The 23,358-nt window shown below is 38.8% G+C and overlaps 1 protein-coding gene across 8 annotated transcripts in view; it reads left to right on the top strand.

The window, feature by feature from the left end:
• Positions 1-23,358, top strand: part of SIK3 (SIK family kinase 3) — a 237,401-nt gene that overhangs the window by 118,736 nt on the left and 95,307 nt on the right. For all 8 annotated transcript variants that reach the window (XM_048217347.2, XM_048217345.2, XM_048217346.2 and 5 more), the window contains exons 2-3: positions 6,943-7,059; positions 10,346-10,409. In XM_048217347.2, coding sequence (XP_048073304.1) covers positions 6,943-7,059; positions 10,346-10,409 — 181 coding nt within the window. The remainder of the gene's footprint in view (positions 1-6,942; positions 7,060-10,345; positions 10,410-23,358) is intronic.

Below are 23,358 nucleotides of genomic sequence, written 5' to 3'. Positions count from 1 at the left end.
TGTACCATTCTAGATTATAGCAGAGAAGTTAATTCATCACATATGACAACGCCTCAGGGCGGTACTCAAAGTTTGATCCAGGGAACCCAAAAAGAGTCTCCAGAACTCTTTCAGTGAGTCTCTGAGGTCAACACTGTTTTCATAAATAAATAAACATTATTTTCATTTTTTACTCTCATCCTCTCACAGTTATCCAGGGGTGATTTCGAGAGACTACATGATGTGTGATGTAATTACTCTGATGGTTGATGAAATGTGTGCTTGCGCGTTCTTGTTTTTAAAAATTTTCTGTTTTAACTTCTGATTTTAATTTTAATCCATTTTCTAAACAAATATTGATAGATATTACTCATGTAAACAAAATTTCTTTGAAGGTCTCAGTAATTTTTGAGAGGAGTCCTGAGACCAAATTTTTGGGAATTGCTATCTTAAGAGTTTAAAACTTAATTCTTTCACAGAACCCTGTCAAGAGTAGCCTCTAGTGAGCTGCGCAAGGGCACTGCCTTAAGCCAATTGGTTGTTCAATAAACATTTTTTAATGGATTAAATTGAGTTCTTGGAATGCAACTTTGGAGACCTAATTTAAGATTCTCTCCCAAGGCAGTGTTTGAGCATTGAGTGCATTGCAACTGCCAAGTTTCTTCGAGATCAGTAACTGGCAGTTCTCAGCGTTGGGTCCAGTATTTCAGAGTCATGTTCATGTGGTATGTGCTGTACCAGCAGCTTACTGGCTTCATCTTCATGTACCTCATGACATGTACCTCATGACATGTACACCCCATATGTCATTTTAAATTTTCAAGTAGTCATATTTACAAAAGGCCTCATCTTCATGTACCTCATGACATGTACCTCATGACATGTACACCCCATATGTCATTTTAAATTTTCAAGTAGTCATATTTACAAAAGTACAAAGAAACAGGTGAAAGTGGTTGGGTTTTTTTTCAGCTTTATTGAGGTATAATTGACAAAATTGTAAGATACTCGAAGTGTACAACGTGTTGTTTTGATATACGTATACATTGTGTAGGACTCTCCCGATGGAGTTGATTAACACTTTCCTCCTCACATATTTGCCTTTTCTGTTTGGTTGGTTGTTTTGTTTGTTTTTGATGAGAACATTTAAATTCTATGCCCTTAGTGGATTTCAATTATACAGTAGTGTTATCAACTATAGTCACCATGTTTTACATTAGATCCTCAGGCCTTATTCATCTTTTAACTGAAAGTTTATGTCCTTTTACCAACCTGTCCCTATTTCTCCCACCCCTCTAGCCTCTGGCACTCACTTTTCTACTTTGTTTCTATGACTTTGACTTTTTTTTTTTTTTTTTAAGATTCCACATGTAAGTAATACCATGTGGTAGTGTGGTTGTCTTTCTCTTTTGGACTTATTTCACTTGGCACAGTGCCCTCCAGGTTCATGCATGTCATCACAAATGACAGGACTTTCTTCTTTTTTTTAGGGCTGGATAATATTCCATTGTGTGTATATATGTATATATATGTGTGTACGAGTATAGCTAGATAGAAAGATAGATATGCTACATTGTCTTTATATCCATGCATCTGTTTGTGAATAATGCTGCAATGAACATGGAAGTATAGATATATCTTTGAGATAGTGATTTCATTTCCTCTGGATGTATACCCAGAAGTGGGATTGCTGGATCATATAGTATCTCTATTTTCAATTTCTTAAGGAACCTCCATACTGTTTTCCACGATGACTGTACTAGTTGCGTTCCCATCAACAGGGCACGAGGGTTCCCTTTTCTCCATATCTGTGCCAGCATCTGTTATCTCTTGTCTTTGATAATAGACACCCTAACAGGCATGAGGTGGTATCTCATTGTGGTTTTGATTGGTAGTATCCTGATAATTGGTGATGGAGAGCACCTTTCCATGCATGTGTTGGCTGTTTATATGTCTTCTTTGGAAAAATGCCTACTTAGGTCGTTTGTCCATTTTTTTTCCTTTGTCCATGTTTAAATTGGGTTATTTGTGTGTGTTTTTTTCTGTTGAGGTGTATGAATTCCTTGTTTATTTTGGATACTAATCCCTTATCAGACACATGGTCTGCAAATGTTTTCTCCCATTCCATAAGTTGCCTTTTCATTGAAATTAGTTTTTAATAATGTATTTTATTTAGCCTATTATCTCTAAAATGATATTTCTTTATGTAATCAATATGAAATTTATCAATGAGATCATTTATATTCTCATTTTAATATTAAGGCTTTGAGAGCTGGTCTATATTTAGCATTCATAGCACATCAGTTTGCACTAGCCACAGTTCGAGTGCTCAGTAGTCACATGTGGCTGGTGTGTTCTGTATTGAACAGCACAGATCTCAACTGTAAAATGATAGTAGATCTGAGCTGAGAATGATCTAGAAATAGAGAAATAGATAATAAAAATTTAGCTACACCGGGGCACCTGGGTGGCTCAGTCGGTTGAGCGTCTGTCTTTGGCTCAGGTCATGATCCCGGGGTCGTGGTATGGAGCCCCGCATTGGGCTCCTTGCTCGGTGTGGAGCCTGCTTCTCCCTCTCCCTGTGCCTGCAGCTCCCCCTGCTTGTGCTCTCTCTCTCTCTCAAATAAATAAATAAAATCTTTTTAAAAAAATTTAGCTACAGAACCTAAGATAAAAACAACCCTATTGAAAATAATTCGCAATGGCAAAAGTTTGATATCTGCCTACATTTTAAGACATTTCAGTGAGTAGAGCTGCTTCAGAGAACATTGAAAAAAATAAGCTTTTCTCCACACTGTCATAATGTTTTCTCTTCCCTTCTTAAAAGCATTCAGTCTGCTTACTGTATTTTGTGAAGTTATTGTGCCCGCATCTGCATACTAGTTTAGGGGAGTGCTCTTTCTCTTTTTGGAGGAATTCTAGCACTTGTGGTCTTTGCATTTTCTTCCTAAGTGGTTCCCTTCTTTAACTGTCCATTTGTCATCGCATATCCCCGAGTGAAAGAACCCACTTACTTCTGATGGGTGAGGGGGAAGGGTGGTTTGTTTTGATCTTAGTACTGAACCTCTCCTTGGCTCGTTGGTTTTTATTTTGTCACCTTATCTTGCCTGTGAATGTGGTGTCAGGATATGCAAGTGAATTATTGCCTGTTGTGGAGAAAGCACTATTTTTTCAACTTCATTCCCTGTGAACATTACTTGCTTGCAAAAATTAGGTAAGAGTTAAAGGAACTGTGGTTTAGAAGTGAGAACTAAAAGGGGGAAATAGCTATTTCCCGCCCCCCCCCCCGAGAATGAATAATAAAGAACTGTGACTTTAAATTTGGCATGATCTGAATTTAATTTTTTGTCATGCTGCATGTCCATGAAATAAGGGTTTGTTGAATGGAAATATCTTGGGTAGAGAAATTCCTAAGGGCTCCGGGCAAGCTGTATCTGTTAGGCAACATCTTGGATACAGTGCCATGTTTAATTAATATTAGTGTCAGTTCATAAAATCCTGCTCCTTGCAAGAGAAAAGAATTCTATGTAGAATTCTATGTAGAACAAGAAACTTTTAAGAAATATATGGTCCCTCGGTAATACATTGGAAGTTTCCTTTTTTACTTGTTACGCTTTTCATATGGAAGTACAAGGACGTGATTCATAGATTCTCAGCACCAAAATCTAAAAACATTCCTTGAGAGTTTATCTTCTGTTTACCTACCAATTTACCGTTTGCTGTGGACGCATTTCATTTTTTCGAGCAGCGGGTGTGTACTTTCAGCTAAAACCCTGATTATATAGCCACCACTCATCTGTCGCAGTGAAAATTCACGATCGTCCATCTCTTCAGGTAGTCTCAAAATAATCGCACTTGCTTGCCAACTCCCTGCTCTCTGACGCGGTCCGTTCCTGTTTCACTGGTGTTTTTCCATTTTCTAGAAAACCTCCACCTTCTAGTTTGCAGCTAAAATAGGAGCCAAAGCTTTTGGAGGTTGTCTCTTCCCTTCAGTGGCCCTCGCAAGCACGTGCACCAAGTAACACGTGTGTCCTCCTCTCTGGTGTTGGCACTTAGTCTGGAGGGCAGGGGGCCCGGCCTGCTGTGAAGACGCCCTGACGATCAGGTCTTGCTGTGGGTTCCATCCTGTGGCTTGGTGTGACGCTCCCGAATGGAATGCGTGTTTCCCCCAGCTTCATTCCTTCCATGTTCTTCCCACATCAGCTGGAAGCAACCAGACAGTTCCGAATGCTGCCCACAAATCGTTAGCAATTTCGCTTGTTGGCCCCCTCAACTTGCCCCTTGAGTAAGGAACTGATGTGCTTGAGATCCAGGATTATCTTATTTAGTGAAGCAGATCTCATCTTTGCCAAGGAATGCCAAACGTTTAAGGCTTGATTCCAGAAAACGAATAAATACCAGCAGTACCTGTAATTAGTGCGCATGGCACATGCCAGGCATTGTGGACTGAGCAGGTTGCAGCCATTAGCTTAGTCAGTCCCCAGCAGCCTTTAGAGCAGGTTCTGTTGTCGCCCACATTTATTAGATAAGGAGCCATACAAAAATTATATAGCTTGGTCAAGGTTATACCTTAAAAGGGCAGTTCTAAGATTTGGAACCCGGGCAGCGTGTCACCAGAGTCCTTCCTGTTGATGCCGTGTTCAGCTGTGAGGCCAGGCTTTGCCTGTGTCTTGTAGAATCTGGAATCTTATTGGAGAGTAGGCGGGAATCCACTGCCACCTGCCCGGGGCCTGGGGTACACCTGTGACCCATTTCTAGCACACTAGTTGGGAAGCTCTGCGATGGGCATATGGCTGCAAGTTTCTAAGCTTGTTATGTATATGAAAGCAATCTGTAAAGTATAATGTGCTAGTCATGTGTAAGCTTTTATTAATAATTAATTACTATTAAGACCCAGATATTTGGTCTATAAAAGGACATTGTGTACTGCAATTTTTGTGTTTTGGTAGCTGTTCTTTCTTTTCTTTTTAAGATTTTATTTATTTATTTGACGGTGGTGGGGGGGGAACACAAGGGGAGTGGGAGAGGGAGAAGTAGGTTTCCCACTGAGCAGGGAGCCTGATGTAGGACTCTATCCCAGGACCCTGGGGTCATGACCTGAGCCAAAGGCAGACACTTAACGACAGGCGCCCCTTGGGAGCTGTTCTTACAGAACCAGGTACAGATGCCGGAGCAATTGCTGGAGTTAAGGTCCTGTGTGTGATATAGCACAGTAGTGAGGAGAAGTAGAAACATTAATGGTCCGGGGTGAGATGCACTCAGATGCCTTACCCCTGAGCTATACCCCAGGGTGATATGGTACAAGACTTCTTATAGGAGATCGAACAGCTGGTGAGATTTGTTAATGATTCTGCTCTTTCTCTTCATAAAATTTCCTGCCCTCTTCTCTGCCTATCCCAATTCTTTCTTTTTTCAAGTTCTGCTTTGTATGTGAAGTCTTTCTCCATATCTGCTTCTCCCCCCAGTGAAGCTCAGACTCCATGCTGTCTGTTCTACCATCATACCTTGCTTATAACTTTGTTGATTGTGTTTCCAACACTGTATTGTTGTCTGGTTCATGTATGTCTTTCCCCTGCTAGATTGTGAGCTCCTTGAAGCCAAGGCTGTATCTGTTTCGTCTTTGTAGCTTGAGCCACATCCCGCTCACCTTACCACATTCCGTCGTTAGGCAGGGCTTGAACGCTCTTTGAATTGAGCTGAAATTTGTCTCCCTGGGCCTTCCATCAGTCCTCATTCTAATATCTGCAACAGCCCCAAAGTTACTTTTACGTTAGTCCTTCTTACGTTTGAATCATCTGCCCTGTGTCATTCTATATAGTCTTTATCGCTCTGGGTTGAACATTTTTATTATTGAAATTTTGCTTCCCTGGCTTTTTTCTTTTTTTCAGTAAGCTTCCTTTCCCCCTCTCAGTGTAAAGAATCATAGAATTTTAGGAATTGAAAGGGGCTAGAATGTACCTGGTCTTGGTCCTTCATCAGACTAATATTCTTTATTTGCTGATCAACTGAGACAGAGATACAGAGATATTTGGGGACAATACAGTATTTTGAGTATTTCACTAAGAATAGTGAAGAAATTTACATTTGGTAGAGTAAAAAAAGTTCTTCATCTTTCATTCTGTTTTAAAATGTGTGTGCTGCTGGATATCTTAACAATGATGAGCAAAATAGATGTTTGATGCCGAGGCAGTGTATATACAATACAGAAAGATCTTCAGATTTTTATAGCATTACCATTAAGAATTTGACTGTAAAGCCAATTTACTTGGGCTTCAGTCCTGGATCTGTCGCATAGTGGCTGTAAATGACTTAATCTTGGGTAAATTACTTAATCTCTGTGTGTCTCAGTTTCCCTATTTGTGAAATAAGGTTAACAATAATGTAGGGTATTGTGAGGTTTAAATGATGTAGGACGTGGAAGCACTAAGAATTCTGCGTGGTGCACACCACACGTTCCATCTATAGTGGCTGCTGCTACTACCATCACGATACCACACCACTACTACTACTGAGTTAGGCAAGCACCTGGGGAGATATGGGAAGACTGTGGAATTTCTGGTCGAACCTTACTAACTTATCATGTACTTGTGATATAAGCATTTTCTCTTAATAAGAGACCCGACATACGATTGTCTGCATCAAAGCATGATTTGCCCAGACTGTGATCACATCTATGGAGTAATGAAGTATTTTGTTTGTCGTAGGGTTTTACTGTTGGAGCAGTTTAAGAAATGGCGGAAAGACCCACTAGCTTTTGGAATCTGTTCCTATGAGATCATCTTGTTAGGAATCCATTTCCTGACTTTTTAAGAAGAGTAAAATAGTTTTCGTCATTGACATTCTGTAAACAAAATTTTGGCAACTTGTATTTTGTGGAATATAATGTTATAAAGTGGATTTAATTTTCCTTAGTGAACTGCTTTTAATCATGCATCAGAGTAAATTTTCTTCCTCTGTTCTCAGGTTGCTATCAAGATCATAGACAAGACCCAGCTGGATGAAGAAAACTTGAAAAAGATTTTCCGGGAAGTTCAAATTATGAAAATGCTTTGCCACCCCCACATCATCAGGCTCTACCAGGTAGGTTCCTTAGTGGTGTAGTGTATGGTAACGAAGAACCCAGAATAGTCACTTGTGTGTATAGAAGAAAAGGTGTCTGGGTGAACATCTGCAACTTGTCTTGGTTTCTATGTTCACACGTTTATCCTACTATTTTCCTGCCCTTTTGTTTCCCACTCAGCGCTCATGTTTTACCTGGCTATTTACTAGTAAGGTCTGCCTTACCCACGTAGGCCTTTTAAATTTGTTCTTTAAAACTTGGGTACCATTCTTTGTGAGGATTACACAAAAGGATTATTCAGAAGATGACAAGAACTTATTTATGTAGATCTGAATCCTAAAACAGAATGGGAAAGCCAGAGGAACAGAGAATCTTTAGGGATGAAAAGCTAGAGGTGAATATAACATTATCTTTTTATAGTGTTCCTTAAACACTCTTTTCTGTGATCCTGGTACTACTTATAATGGCAAAGGATATTTTAAGTACGGCTCCTTGTATCAGTCACAACCCACCTGTTTTCTAATAGGGTCCTAGACTTCGTTTCCTAAGGTAGCATTTGATAATTTGATAGGCATGAGATTGATTTGGTGTCACGAAAGAGATTTCCATTCTAGTTTTCTTACCTTCCCAAGAACCACGTATATTTCATGGCACCCTCAGCAAAAGCAGTAAATCTAATGACTGGAATTTCAAGCCAGATAGGAAGAGAGGACCTTGCCTTCCCAGGCTGGTGGGAGAGATATTTTGGGAGAGGTGGGGCTTTGGGGTGCTTCTCAGATTGCAGTGTGTTGGCAGCCACAAGCTCTGTCTCTGCCCAGGGCCAGCCCTGCTCACTGCTCTCTACCAGAACAGCCATCACTGACTCGTTCAGGAAGTGGCCACCCACTCGGTTCATTTGCTGCTGTTAGTCTGCAGTAAATGGTTACTGGCCCAGACATGGCACCATGTGTAAGGGTGGAGGCACAATGGGCAGGCTTTCCTAGTCTATTAAGTTTATGGAAAAGAAAGCATGTTGTGATGTTAGCGTGTGTGGTGAAAGGCTACAGCTCTAGGGCTCTTTTCTGGCATCAGCTGCTCACATCATGAAATGAATTAGATCAGCAGGAGCAGACTTGTTGAAATTTATCAGACTAAATTCTGTTGAGCCACACCTACGTTGTGCCCCAGAAGCAAACCCGTGAAGGCTTCCTGGTGTTGCCTGAAGACTTGTGTCTGCAAACTCGGAGGTGTCTAACCTCTGTTTCCTTCCTATCCCGATCGACTGAGTAAACTTCTTAACCTCACTTTTTAAAATAAATCATCTTTAAATAGTTGTAGCGCTTATGAAGCTGACTTTTCTCAAGGGGTTAGCTTGTAGGTATTAACCTTATTAGCTGAATTATCCAAGTTGATCTTTCTTACCCAAGATTTCATTAGCCGGAAAGAATTCTCATACTTTCAGCCCTGACTTTGAACAATGCCCTCTTTTAAGCTTTAATTTTGCTCTCTGGCAGCTAGTATTGTTAATGGGGGATTCCGAGCTGCCAAGGTGAATGGCTGTCAAATTTGTCTTTATGAATAGTATCCACGTAGTTTTCAGGTCGTTTGCCAAAACTTCAGTCTTGTCAGTTTATAGAGGGAGCCAAATATGGGTAACTGTATAGGAAAGTTTTTGAACTATTGAAAGCTTTAGCAGTAAAAGAACATTTGCAGTCAATAAAAGGCCCAGGAGTACAAAGGAGATATACAATATGACATTTACTTTTTTCTTTTCTTTTTTCTTTTCCCTCTACACCAACATGTATTTAGAACACTTACTTTGTTGTTGTGGTATAAATCAACATACAGGAAGAGCTTGGCAGGGATGCATGTAACAGACAATGAGCTAATATCACCACTACAGAGAGTTCTTAAAAATTAAAGAGAAAAAAAGGATGATACAGTTATTAGATTGGAAAAGTAATGTGCACTTATATGATGGAATACTCTGAAACCATTCAAAAGATCTATGATTATAACGCATAATGCTGTTATATGGTGTTAATGTGTAAAGATGTCAAAGATCAAGTAACTGGGAAATAATTTAGCAAAATAGTTAACTTCGAATTATGGTGAAAGTCTAAAACTGTATTGCCCAGTATGATAACACTGGCCACACATGGCTATTGAGTATTAAAATGCAGCTAGAAAATAGTGAATCATGGAACATTGCATCAAAAACTAAGGATGTACTGTATGGTGACTAACATAGCATAATAAAAAATTATTATAAAAAATAAATAAATAAAATGTGGCTAGAGCAAATGAGGAACTGAATTTTTAATTTTATTAATTTTCATTAATGTGAAAACTGAAGTAGTTTACAATTAAAATTTTTTTGAAATGATATTTTGGGTATACTGGGTAAATAACATATTAGAGATTATTTCATTTTATTTTTTTTTACATAGTAATGTGGCTATTAGAAAACTTATAATTATTTACGAGGCCTACTTTTTTTTTTTTTCCATTGGTCAGCATTGCTCTAGAATGATATAGAGTAAATTAGCTTACTAACAGTGTTTCCTTTGGGGGAATAAAATGGGGGGTCTAGGAAGAGAAAATCTTTGGCCTTTTTTTATATACCAGGTATTTAAAAAGTTTATCATGAGCAAAGATACTCATATATTACTTTAAAAAATATTTAATGAGAAAGGTAAAAAAGGAAGAAAGGACTGCCAACATACTACAACTAAATAAAAAAAGCAAAATAGGGACCAAAACAAAATACAAATGAGTATATTACTTGAAGTGTTGAATATTTACATTATTATTCCCAATATTTTGAATAAATGGATAGCCGTAAGGAAAGTTGTAATTTCCATTTAAAAAAAACACATTCACATGTGATTTCTGTGCAGTTCTTAATTGATTCCCCTTGTTTTCCCTAGGCTTGTTTTTGTCTTGATTGGGTTTTGTGGGGTGGGGGGCATTTTTGAACTTCAGGTGATCAATGTTGAATGTGAACTTTCTGGTTCTTGGCAGCTTCTTTGCTTCTCAGTTTTGTGGAGCTTAACTGATTACAGAGGCCTCATGGAACAGCAAAACGACTGTCTCTCTCAAGTAGTGAATACTTCCTACTTTAAAGAACGTGGAGGAATACCTGTTTTTCCCCGTTTCTTCTTTAGAGCACTTATGCCTGTTCCCCGCTCCGGGGTTTTAAGCTTCCTTTAAGCAGTCATGGTTATTAATATTTCAAATGACAAAAGAGGAGTCATTAGTTTCTCTTCCTATGATATCAGCCTGTCATTTGTGTCACTGTCTGTCGCTTTCCTGCCTTTGTACCAGGTTATGGAGACAGAACGGATGATTTATCTGGTGACAGAATATGCTAGTGGAGGGGAAATATTTGGTAAGTACCTCTATTGCATTCTTTCAAAAGCTATTGAGCACACTCTAGCAAACCCAAAATAGCTGGTCAGTGCCTTTGCCACTTGATGCTTGCTGGCCCTCAGTGCTGTCATTTTCGATCAAGAATTTTAATTTATTTTGGTTTACCTTTTAAGTCCCTTCACTGTCTTTGTTTCCTCAGCAAAACTGTTTTGTTTATTTCAATCAGGTGTTGACAGCTGAGATTAAAGATCTCCAAAACAAGCATTCCTACTGAACATAAAACCAAGGGTCTTTGCTATTGCTGGATTCAACTGGGGGTTACCACATGTGGTGGAGCTCCCGTGGTGTGTGGGCCTCTGTTGTGTGAGAAAAGAGCCACTTGGAGCAAACAGTCTCCTTCTAATGCTTTCTTTAAACTTTGTTTAAATATAACATGTAACTATATTTCTTACCATGTGTTCACAGTTCCCTTGATGATTCTTATAGTTTGGGAGGTTTTGTCTACAGTAACTATTTTTTTCTCTAACGCTTCGCACAGCATCGGAATTAAGCAGTGGAATCTGCTACCAGGAAATCAGACTTTTTGAGATGGTAAAAACTGGCCCCCCAAATTTTTTTTTGTAATAGTGATAAATGGAGCCAAGTAGACTTAAAGGCTAAATTTTCAAATATGCATGGATATGTCTTATTATTTTTTATTTATTTATTTTTTTGTTTTGGTGAGTATAAAGAGAAAGGTTTCTTCTACTTTAGGTTTGTCTAGTTTATTTTTTGGGGTTATGTTTTGGTTTCAATTGTCAAATTTTTTTTTTTATGTTTTAAATATTGGTACTTACTAATTTAAGTACATTTAAAAGCATGAGATCACTTTTAAAGTGGGATGTTCTTACTAGTGACTGGTCAGTTGCGACTGTACAGATTTGGTGTGTGTGTGTGTGTGTGTGTGTGTGTATGTGTGTGTTAAACTTTTCCCTGAAATCTTATAATTTGGGCCTAAGAAGCTTCAGTCTTTTTTAAAGGCGGGATCATCGTTTCTTAATAGTATTTTTAATTGGCTTTGTGTATGTGCTTATGCACAAAGGTAATCTTGGGAGAAAAGAGACCTTGTCGTTTTAATGTCTATAATAATCAAAGACCCAAACCCATTGCACATCAGATCTAGCAGGTAGATCTTCAAGAAAACAAATTTTATTTTATTTTATTTATTTTTAAAGATTTTATTTATTTATTTGACAGAGAGAGAGAGACAGCCAGCGAGAGAGGGAACACAAACAGGGGGAGTGGGGGAGGGAGAAGCAAGGCTCCCAGCCGAGGAGCCCAATGTGGGGCTCGATCCCAGACTGCCGGAATCACGCCCTGAGCCAAAGACAGACGCTTAACGACTGAGCCACCCGGGTGCCCCAGGAAAACAAATTTTAAAAAGTACAGAAAAGACGGGGCGCCTGGGTGGCTCAGTCGTTAAGCATCTGCCTTCGGCTCAGGGTGTGATCCCAGTGTCCTGGGATCAAGCCCCGCATCGGGCTCCCTGCTCTGCTGGGAGCCTGCTTCTTCCTCTCCCACTCCCCCTGCTTGTGTTCCCTCTCTTGCTGGCTGTCTCTCTCTCTCTCTGTTAAATAAATACATAAAATCTTAAAAAAAAAAAAAAAAACACCAAAAGTACAGAAAAGGTAAAGTCCCCTGGCTGGATATTCTTTATGGAAATGTAGCGTAAGACATGAGGAAACAGAATAGGACTTCTCCTAGTATTATTATAAAAGATGCGGATGAGGAAGAAAGTGATGTATTCCCTAAAGAAATCATTGTGACTGCATAGGGATGTAACTGTTTCATGAGCTCTGATTTTGAAAAGGATCTGTATAAAAGATGATAAGATAGGCATGATCAGGAACAGGAGCTTTGGAGACAGTTAGGCCTGGTTTGGAATCAGCCCCTATTTGCTGTTTTAATTGGAACATGTTATTAGATGATTCTGAGATTTAGTTTCATGATCCATTAAAGCAAGGTCTCTAGTATCTGCTCCACAGTTGTGAGGATGAAATGAGATCACATATATAGAGCTCTGGCTCACACACATAGTGATCCTTCACATCCTGTTAAAGAACAACTGGGAGATTGACTTCTGTCATGACAGTGTGAGGAGCTCTGCTGATCCGCTTCCCAGTGAGACAGGAACATGATGAAAAACCCCCCAAACCATGGTCCTAAGTTTGAACAGCAAATGAAGAGACATTTATTCAAGAACATCTACGAAACTTTGGTAAGAAATGAGAGTGGGTTTTTTTTTTTTTTAAGATTTTATTTATTTATTTGTGAGAGAGAGAATGAACAGGGGAAGGAGCAGAGGCAGAGGGAAAAGCAGACTCCCCAATGAGCAGGGAGCCCGATGTGGGATTCGATCCTGGGACTCCAGGATCACGACCCGAGCCGAAAGCAGACGCTTAACCCTGAGCCACCCAGGCATCCCTGAGAGTGGTTTTTAAACCAGTACTGCTCCCTCCTTCCTCCTTGCCAGCTCAGTAAGGTGGAGATTCCAGTTAGGACTACTGTAGCCCAGAACACAGGACCCCTCAACCCCAGCCTAGACTCTTGGAGGAACACGACGTCAGCATTCTCTTCCCGTCCCCAGCTGCCTGTTGCTGCAGCTAAGTCCGGGTTAAGTGTAGTGCAGGAGCAGGGACTCCCTTCAGCCTAGCCCCCACCTGTGGAATTTGGTTGCAGCATGTTGGGAATACTGGGGCCCAGATCATTCTTACCCCAGATTGTAAACTGGTTGTCCTATCCCAGGAGAGGAAAACTGAGAAGACCCCAGACTGTGTCCCTTCTCCTTCCACTGAGCTCTCAGCTTCCACAGTGGGAGTATCACTCAGAGAGAACTTTGCCATTGTCCCCCACATGTAGCTTTAGAGCCCTAGCTCAGAGATTTGCCCGGAGCTCCCTCTGGCAAATAAAAACAGATAGCTCCTAATTTGTTCACAAACGAACTGACTTCATTTGCAACAGAGAATGAAGAAGTTGAAGCCTAAAAGTATTCTAAAGTACAGTGGAGGTTGTGGTAAAAGGCATTTGAGAGGAGATTCAAGACACAAGCTATACCGTAGTCTAGCTGGTTTGCTGGAGAGATCCAGGGAATAAAAATCACAACAGCCTTCCAGAGGTCAGAACAAAAGTCAAACACTGATCTCAGAAACTATTCCTTCAAAGGAACAGAATTTGATTGGATTGTTTATAGACCAGTTTATTCCCCAGGGCATTGTTGAAAACAGTGGAGCAACCAGCCAGCAATTATTGGAGTCTAACAGCTGGGTGGGGTTAAGGAACGATGGGAAGAGAGCCCTCCCCAACTATGGTGATCCAGTGATCTGAGGGTAACTGTGAATATACCAAATCTGTGCTGAACATTAGAAGCTGAACACTGTGGATTGGGGAATAAATTTCACTGAAACAGTCCACTAGTCACTAAACAAATAAGCAAATAATAACATGTCCTAGAAGGAGAGAGGTGTACCAGTACCCAGAGGTGCTATGACATATTATCTAAAATACGTAGTTTCCAACAATAAGGAAATATGAGACATGCAAAGAAACAGGAAAGTATGAGCCATGCACTGGAAAAAAAGCAAGCCAAGAAACTGTCAGAGACACCACATGTCAGATTTATCAGAAAAAGACTTTAAAGTAGCCATTGTAGACATGTTCACAGAAATAAAGTAACACAATTAAAGTAGCAAAGGAAGAGATGATGACAATGTCACATCAAATTAGAGTATTACTAAAGAAACAGAAATCATTAAGAAAATGAACAAATGGAAACTATGGAATTGGAAAGTAAAATAACTGAAATAAAAAATTCATTAGAGAGGCTTAACTATAGATTTGACCTGGAAGAAAAAGAAGCAGATGTGTGGATAGATTGATGGAGATTATGTAACTTGAAGAAGAAAGAGAAAAACAAACTAGGAACAATAGACAGAGCCTCAGAGAAACGTGGGACACTATCAAATGCAACAACATATGCCTAATGGGAGTACCAGAAGACAAGAGACAAAGGAAAAGAAAAAATATGCAAGGAAATAATGGCTGTAAACTTCACAAATTATTGAAAAACAATAACTTATATGGGCAGAAAGCTAAACAAAATCCAGGTAGGATTACACACAAAGAGATCCTCAAACAGATGCGTAGTGAAAGAACAGTGAAAGTCAAAGACAAGGAGAAAATATTGAAAGCAGCAAGAGAAAGATGACGTGTCACTTAAAGGGAGCCCCCCATTAGGTTCACATCGGACTTTTCAGCACAAACAGTGGAGGTCAGCAGGCAATAGGATAACGTTTTCAAAGTGTTCAGAGAGAAAAACCTATTAACCAAAATCTTACATCCAGTAAAGCTATTTTTAAAAAATGAAGGCAAAATAAAGCCTTTCTCTGATAAGCAAAATATGAGAGAATTCCCCAGTCATCGAAAACTGAGAGGCCCACTTACAAGAAATACTCAAGGAAGTTCTTTAGGGGGAGAGCAGGTAACCGCAGGTGGTAATTTGGGTCCACATAGGAAAAGAAAGAACATCAATAAAGGTAATTATGTAATTGTAAAAGACAGAGGAGATGCATACTTTTCTCCTTTCTTCTCTAACATATTTAAGAAGCAGTCGTATGAAATTATATATATATATATATATATATACACACATATATATGTGTATATATATATAAAATGCATTCCCTATAATGTAATATATGTGTAATATATTTGCCAATAACAGCACAAAGAAGGTGTGTGATAAAAGCTACATTGGGCTAAGGAAATCACTACAGAAGGTAAAGAAATAATTATAACACTGTATTGTTGGATTTGTAAAATTAATTGATGTGGTGTTTATTAAAAAATTACTACAAAAATGAAGTAAAAGGAATAGAGCTATATAAAAGAGTAATAGTTCCATATAATCCCCGGAAAATTAAGCTAATATAAGTTAGAAACCCATTTGGATGAGGTAAAATAAATACAGTAAACCCTTAGAACACTCACTAAAAAAAAAAAAAAAAAAAGAATTATTTTTTTAATTATAATGTAGGGGTGCCTGGGTGACTCGGTTAAGTGTCCAACTCTTGATTTTGGTTCAGGTCATGATCTCAGGGTCATGGATTGAGCCCTGTGTTGGAGGGTCTGCTTAAGATATTCTCCCTCCCTCCCTCCCTTTCCCTCTGCCCCCATCCCTGCTCATGCATTTTCTCTTTCTCCAAAAAAAACCCCAAAAAGACATTGGAAAAGGAAGAACAAACCAAACCTAAACCAAGCTGAAGGAAGGAGACAATAAAGATTATAGCAGAAATTCATTAAATAGGGAATAGAGGGGCGCCTGGGTGGCTCAGTCGTTAAGTGTCTGCCTTTGGCTCAGGGCGTGATCCCAGAGTCCTGGGATTGAGCCCCGCATCGGGCTCCTCTGCTAGGAGCCTGCTTCTTCCTCTGCCACTGCTTGTGTTCCCTCTCTCGCTGGCTGTCTCTATCTCTGTCAAATAAATAAATAAAATCTTTAAAAAAAAAAAAAGAAATGAAAGAGCAGACATTACCACCCACCTTAAAGAAATACAAATTATTATAAAGGAATACCTGAACAATTATAAACCAACAGATCATTTAACTTAGATAAAATGGGCAAATTCCTAGAAAGACACAAACGATTGAAACTGGTTCAAGAAGAAATAAGCAATCTGAATAGACTTATATTAAGTAAAGAGATTGAAGCAGTAATCAAAAAACTACCTATAAAGTCCAGGCCCAGATGGCATCACTGGTGAATTCTACCAGACATTTAAAGAAGAATTAATAGCAATTCTTTGCAAACTCTTCTTAAAAAAAGAATAGGAATGGACACTTCCTGACCCATTCTGTGAGGTCAGTCAGTATTACCCTGATGCCAATACAAGACAAAGACATCACAAGAAAAGAAGACTACAGGGCAATATCCCTTATGACTGTGGATGCAAAAATCCTCAACAAAATAGTTAACATAGAAAAAGAATTATACACGAGGTGCCTGGGTTAGTTAAGCATCTGACTCTTGATTTTGGCTCAGGTCATGATCTCAGGGTCGTGAGATCAAGCTCCACTTTGGACTCTGCACTGGACAGGGAGCCTGCTTGGGATTTTCTCTCTCCCTCTCCCCACTGACCCTCTCTTAAAAAAAAAAAAAAATTACACACTATGACCAAGTGGAACTTATCCCAGGAATGCAAGGTTGGTTGTCCATACAGATATCCATTAATGTAATACATCATAGCAATAAAAGAAAAAATAAAAATGACACAATCATATCAGATGCAGAAAAGCACTTGACAGAATCCAACATCTTTTCATGATAAAAACATGCAACAAATAGAAATAGAAAAGAACTTTCTTAATCTGATAAAGGATCTCTGAAAAAGCCATAGCTAACATCATATTTAATGGTGAACAACTAGATGTATTTCTCCTCCAATTAGGAATAAGACAAAGATTTCATCTCTTTCCATTTCTATTTAAACATCGTACTGGAGGTTCTAGTCATCGTGGTTAGGCAAAGAAAGACTTATATAAAAGGAATCTAGATTGGAAAGGAAGAAGTAAAGCTAAAACTCTACTCACAGATGACATAATCTTATATATAGAAGATCCTAAAGAATCCACTAAAAAACTCTAAGAACTATATAAGAGTTAAGCAAGGTTGCAGGATACAGGAGCAATATATGCAAGTCAGTTGTATTTCTATATCTTTACAATGAGCAATCTGAAAATGAAAGAAATAAAACAATTCAGTTTATAATAGCACCAATAAGAATAAAATATTTGGGAATAAATGTAACAGAAGAAATGCAAATTTTATGGTCTGAAAAGTAAGAAAAAGTACAAAACAGTGTTGAAAGAAATTTAAGAAGATCTAGATGATTGGAAAAACATCCCACGTTCACGGGTTGTAGAGTTAACGTCGTTACGATGGCACTACTACTCACTACTCACACTGATATATAGATTCAGTACTATCCCCATCAGAATCTAAGCTGGCGTTTTTGTAGAAACTGACAAGTGGATTGTAAAATTGGTGTGGAATTATAAGGGACCCAGAATAGCCACAACAGTCTTGAAAAAGACCGAAGTAGATCAAAGCGATGCAGCCACAAGTCCAGGGAAACTGGCGGGCGCTGCCAGAAGCAAAGATTCTCCCCTAAAGCCTCCGGGCACAGTGAAGCCCTGGTAGGACCTCAGTTTTGGACTTATTGCTTCCAGAACTGTGAGTGAATAAATTACGGTTATTTTAAGCCACCTACCTGTGGTAAGTTGTTTCAGCACCCTGGGAAACTAGTACTGAAGAAGACAGGATTTTGGCATAATTTCAGAATATCTCCCCATAAAATGCTAGTCATGTACAAAGGAGAATATCAATTACCAGGTGGAGGTGGTGATTAATATTAGCACCATGTGTGATGAAAAGGCATTAAAGAAGTCAGGCAAGAACTGCCTTTTTGGATTCTTGCTGGAATTAACTAGGGGGAACAAGTGTTGCAGAAATGTGGCCTGTTCGAAAGATTTCAAGATGAGAGAAAGCATGGCATGTTTCATACTCCTTAAGTTGTTCAATATGGTTTAAATATAGGCTGTATGTGAGAAAATGCCCGGAAATGAGGCTGGTAAGATAGGAAAGGCTCAATAAATAACGAAGGGCTTTGAATGACGTTTCTGACTTGGCCAATTCCCCTATCACACCCTCTCATTGCACTATATCCTTTCTTAGTGGTACTTATTATATCTGTTGTGGTTTTACATTTATTTTTGTAATTATATAATGGTTTCTCTCTCCACCAGACACCAAAGGCCGCAAGTTCAGGGGCCATGTCTGCTCACCATTGTATCTATCTACATGTCTCCTCTTGCTCTCCAGTTCATACTGTTGCACTCAATTATTTACTGAGGGAAATGATCAGTAACTGTTCACTAAATAGAAGAGTGAGTGCATGATGAACCAAGAGTATAAAATAATCGAACATTATCTTGAATTATTGCCATGTGAGGAAGAACTGGAATGGAACAAACCAATGCCAGTTAGGAAGCCAATATCTGAGGATGATGAGGTATTGAAGTAAGGCAGTGACTTCATCTCTTTCATTTTGATCTTGAAGTATAGATATCTTTATCATCATTTTACAAAGAAACTGAAGTTCAAGGAGGCTAAATAATTGGCCTGCCATATAACTTAATCAGTAATACAGCCGAGATTCAACCCAAGGATTATCTCACGCCAGAGTGCATGCTTTTCCCCATTCACCAGTTTGAAGAATCCATTCTTCTGTATAAAAAGACTTCGCTTAAGTATTTCAGGGAGGATCTTTTATTACAAATAGAAACCAAATTTCTGTTTTGAAATTTTAGGTCATGGACATAGCAGCAATCAGTGTGAAGTATTTTTTTAGCCTCCTGTTATTAAATACCCATTTAAAGAGAGAGTGAGACAGATTTTTTTTTTTTTTTAGATGAGTATTACTGAGATTTAAGCACAGGCAGGGCCTCTCCTCTACTTACATACTAACAATCCCATCTTCTCTTTTTAAGGCTTTTGTTTTATCATCGTCTATGTAAAAGAAGTGGCCAGTTTTCTTAAATTTTAGATTAATTAGGCATATCAGGGGAATACTAATAAACCTTTCGAAAATCACAGTGTTAAAGGAGGAAATGAGTAAGAGGGTTTTAAGATGATTTTTCGATTTCTGACCCTTTTATTGGTGTGAATGGTAGTGTCATTTACTAAGAGAATATAACAGCGAAACATAAATTGGATAAACTGTGTTGCTTTAGACATGGTGAGTTTGAGGCATCAGTTAGGTAAGAGTTACACATCAAGTCATTGGATACGGTGGTCTGGAGGTCAGGGATAAGATGGAGCCTAGGATCTTGTTTCATCAGCAGGTAGATGGTAGTTGGTCATTGACATGGGATCATACAGAAAAGAATCAGTTTAAGGATGAGACCCTTAGTACCATTAGTGTTTATGTTGAAAGTAAGGTTATGAAGTATATGAAAAAAAATTGCTGTTGATGAAATAAGAGTGTGGTATTATAAAAGCCAAGGAAAATAGGAATTTCAAAAAGGAGCATTATTGAATGATGTAGAAAGGTAAAATATGGTAAGGACTGAGAGGTAGACTCTGGCTTTGTGACAGAGATGTTCTCAGTGCTTCTAGAGCTGTTTCACTAGTGTAATGAGTATAGAAATCAGAATGTAATGGGGTGAGATGTGAGTGCATAGTGAGGAAGGGGAAATGGAGAGTTTTTAAGAATGTTTTCTAGGGGCGCCTGGGTGGCTCAGTCGTGAAGCATCTGCCTTCGGCTCAAGGCATGGTCCCAGAGTCCTGGGATCGAGCCCCACATCAGGCTCCTCCCCTGGGAGCCTGCTTCTTCCTCTCCCACTCCCCCTGCCTGTGTTCCCTCTCTTGTTGGCTGTCTCTCTCTCTCCATCAAATAAATGAATAAAATCTTTAAAAAAAAAAAAAGAATGTTTTCTAAAGTTATCACAGAACATATTAATAACACCATTTAAATTGTGCACCCTATTCAAATATATTTACATAAACAAATGTTATATAATACAATAACTACATTCTAAAATATACACAGATTAGAACTTGAAAATGATGCGAGAGATGGAAGGAATAGGACTTCTTGCAATGACACAGTGGAGAAGTTGGCAAATATTCTGTCTAAAGAACAAATACAAAAGTGGCAGGATTGTCAAAAATAACCATTAGGGCTCTGAAAATGAATCAGTGGCAAACATTAAATTGAGAAGCTTTAATTCACGAAAATCTTTTGAATTTGTGTTAAGAATAATGGGAGTCTTTGGCCTTCTGCCTGAGCCCCTATATCTTTTCCTTTCCCTCCCCAAGGGAAAGCAAAATGTAATCAAGGCTGGGCTGGCCTTAAAACCAGCAGCTTTGTTGCCAGAGGCAGCTGACGTGAGTTGGAAAAGAAGACAAAAGCAAAACAAACAAAAACAAAAAACCCAAAAAACCCTCATGCCCAGTTGTGTTGTCAGTAAAAATAGCAAGTTTGGTAGGAAGCAAATGTGGAAGGCTCAGAGCCTTGCTAGCTAGAGGTTGTGATCTTGCTAGGGGCAAGCAACAGAATGGTTAACCAGCCAGAAATTTAGTAGGGAGATCTTGTTAATGAGAGAACAACAACAGGATAAGATATGTTCTTCATTCATATCTGGCTTACTGGGGGACTGGCATCTGCTCGGAAGTCCTGAGAAAGTCTAGCAAAGAGTAAAAGCTGAGGCCGACTTTGAAGTTTTCTGAACTTTGAATGCACTCCTGAACTCACCAATAGATTTGTCAGCAGAGGGTGAAAAGCCTACTGGCCTGATCACTAATCAGTGTAGACATAGGGATGACTTTAAGGAGGTCATGCTAAAGAATAAAAATAAGGATTTTTTTTAATTTAGCAGAAAAATCAATGGCTACATACCACAGGGGGATGGATTCTCAAATTATTTCCAAGAGGGTTGCTAAAAAACAAACAAACAAACAAACAAAAAAACCCCAAAAGCAGCAACAACAACAGTCCTCAGGGGGAAAAATCATAATCCAGAATTGGTTAAACATATTATCTATAATATGCAGTTTATTAAAAAAAAACAAACGAACATTGTAGATGTTGAAGAAAAAAAAACCAGGAACATGTGATCCCTACTCAGGAAGAAAAGTAGCCAATAGAAACTTCCTCTGAGTAGGTCTAGATGTTATTTTTAGCAAAAACTTCATGGCAATTATTATACATTTGTTCAGACAATTAAGAGAAACCATGTCTAAGTGGAAAATATGATGACAATGACTCAACAAATAGGGAAGCTCAGTAAGGAAATTGAAATGATAAAAAATGGAAATTCTAGAGTTGAGAGGTACAGTAACTGAAATGAAAAATTCACTAGATGTGTTCAATAGCAGATTTGAAGTGGCAGAAAAAAGAACCAGCAAACTTGAAATATCAATAGTGAAAAGTCCAATCTGAAGAACAGAGAGAAAGTCATTGAAAAAAAATAAGCAGAGCCTTGGAGACCTGTGGGACAAGATCAGGTGCACCAATATATTTGTAATGGGAGTCTCAGAAGGAGAGGAAAGAGAGAATGGGACAGAAAAAAAAAAAAAACTTGAAGAAATGATGACTAAGAACTTCTGAAATGTATAAAAAACAATAATTTACAGTTTCAAGAAGCTTAATGAATCTTAAGTAGGATAAACCCAAAAGAGATCCACATAGACACGTATTGTCAATTTGCTCAAAGACAAAGACAGAATCTTGAAAGCAGCAAGAGAAAAATGACTCATCAGGTACATGGTAACAGCAGTATGATTTGCAGCTGAGTTCTCATCAGAAAAAAATGGGTGCCAAAGGCAGTGGACTGACATGTTTAAAATGCCGAAGTAAAAAGCAAAACAAAACCCCATGAACCATAAATTCTGCATCTAGCAAAACTGTCCTTCAAAGTGAAGGCTAAATGAACACATTCCCAAATAACCAAAGACTGAGAGAATTTCTTATAAGCATGCCTGCTCTACAAGACACTGTAAGGAAGTGCTCGAGCTGAAAGGGAATGACGCGAAATGGTAACTTATATCCACAGGAGAAAATAAAGAAAATCAGAAGAGATGAATATGTAGGAAATAAAAGGCCATATAAATATACTTTTTCCTCTTTTCTTCTCTTAGTTTCTTTAAAAGACAAAAAAGAGCTTCATGAAGTATTTATAACACTTTATTTCTGCATTTCTCACATATATTGACGCAATGTAAGTACTTCAAGGAAGGTTGAGGAAATGGAGTCATATTGGAATAAATGCTATATTTTACCAGAATCAAGTCAGTGTTAGTTGGAAGTAGATTGTGATAAATTAAGATGCACATTATAATCCCCAGAGCAACCACTAAGATAAAACCAGCACCCTTTGGAGGCCAGTGGTATGAATGATTCTTGAGAAACTTGGCTATGATGAGAAGGAAAGAGAGAGGGTCAGTAACTAAAAGGGGCATTGGTTGAATATGTGTTGTCTTTTTTTTTTTTTTTTAAGATTTATTTATTTGAGAGAGAAAGGGAAACAGCAAGTGGGGTGGGGAAGGGAAGGGCAGAGGGAGAAAGAGAGGATCTCAGGCAGACTCCCCTCTGAGCATGGAGCCCGACAGGGGGCTCGATCTCATGACCCCAAGATCATGACCTGAGCTGAAATCAAGAGTTGGACGCTTAATGGACTGAGCCACCCAGGCGCCCCTGTTGTCTTTTATTATATATTTGATTTTATGTCTATAGTTTATTTTGAGGGGAAAGAACCAGTAGAGCCAGAGGAAATGTAGCTATAAGGGAGGGAGGGAGATTTAATGGGGCATTCCTCGAGGAGGAGTTGAAGGCTGGTAAGTTTGTAGAAATATTTGTGTGAGATTGATGTTTGGGGGATTAAAGTTTAGAGTCTGACAACCTAACACTAAGATTTAATGGGGCATTCCTCGAGGAGGAGTTGAAGGCTGGTAAGTTTGTAGAAGTATTTGTGTGAGATTGATGTTTGGGGAATTAAAGTTTAGAATCTGACAACCTAACACTAGTGTTTGAAAAGTAGGAAAACAGTTTGTATGCTGAGGTGAGATCGTGGAATAGCAGCTAGAGGAAATGAAAGAAGTAGATGATAAAGGACAAGTTGAAGGACGGGTAGGCATATTGGTAGGTTAGCAATTGTTGGAGATCTTAACTTCATTGGGACTCCACTTGTGGCTTTTTTTATGGGTTGTTTAGTTAGCAGTACTTGGCAGGTTTGGTATAGGACTGAAGAACATGGTTGGTTTGATCCAGAATTTTCAAGGTTGCTTGAGGTGTCGAATCATGGTGCTTGAAGTTTCTGCTCTAGGTGTAAAGCTGGGAACTTTATCCTAATGTTGGCAGATTATGACACAAAAGTGT

This window comes from Ursus arctos, unplaced genomic scaffold (assembly GCF_023065955.2).
Source record: "Ursus arctos isolate Adak ecotype North America unplaced genomic scaffold, UrsArc2.0 scaffold_22, whole genome shotgun sequence".
Classification (NCBI taxonomy): Eukaryota; Metazoa; Chordata; class Mammalia; order Carnivora; family Ursidae; genus Ursus; species Ursus arctos.
This window is presented reverse-complemented; position numbering and strand designations above follow the sequence as displayed.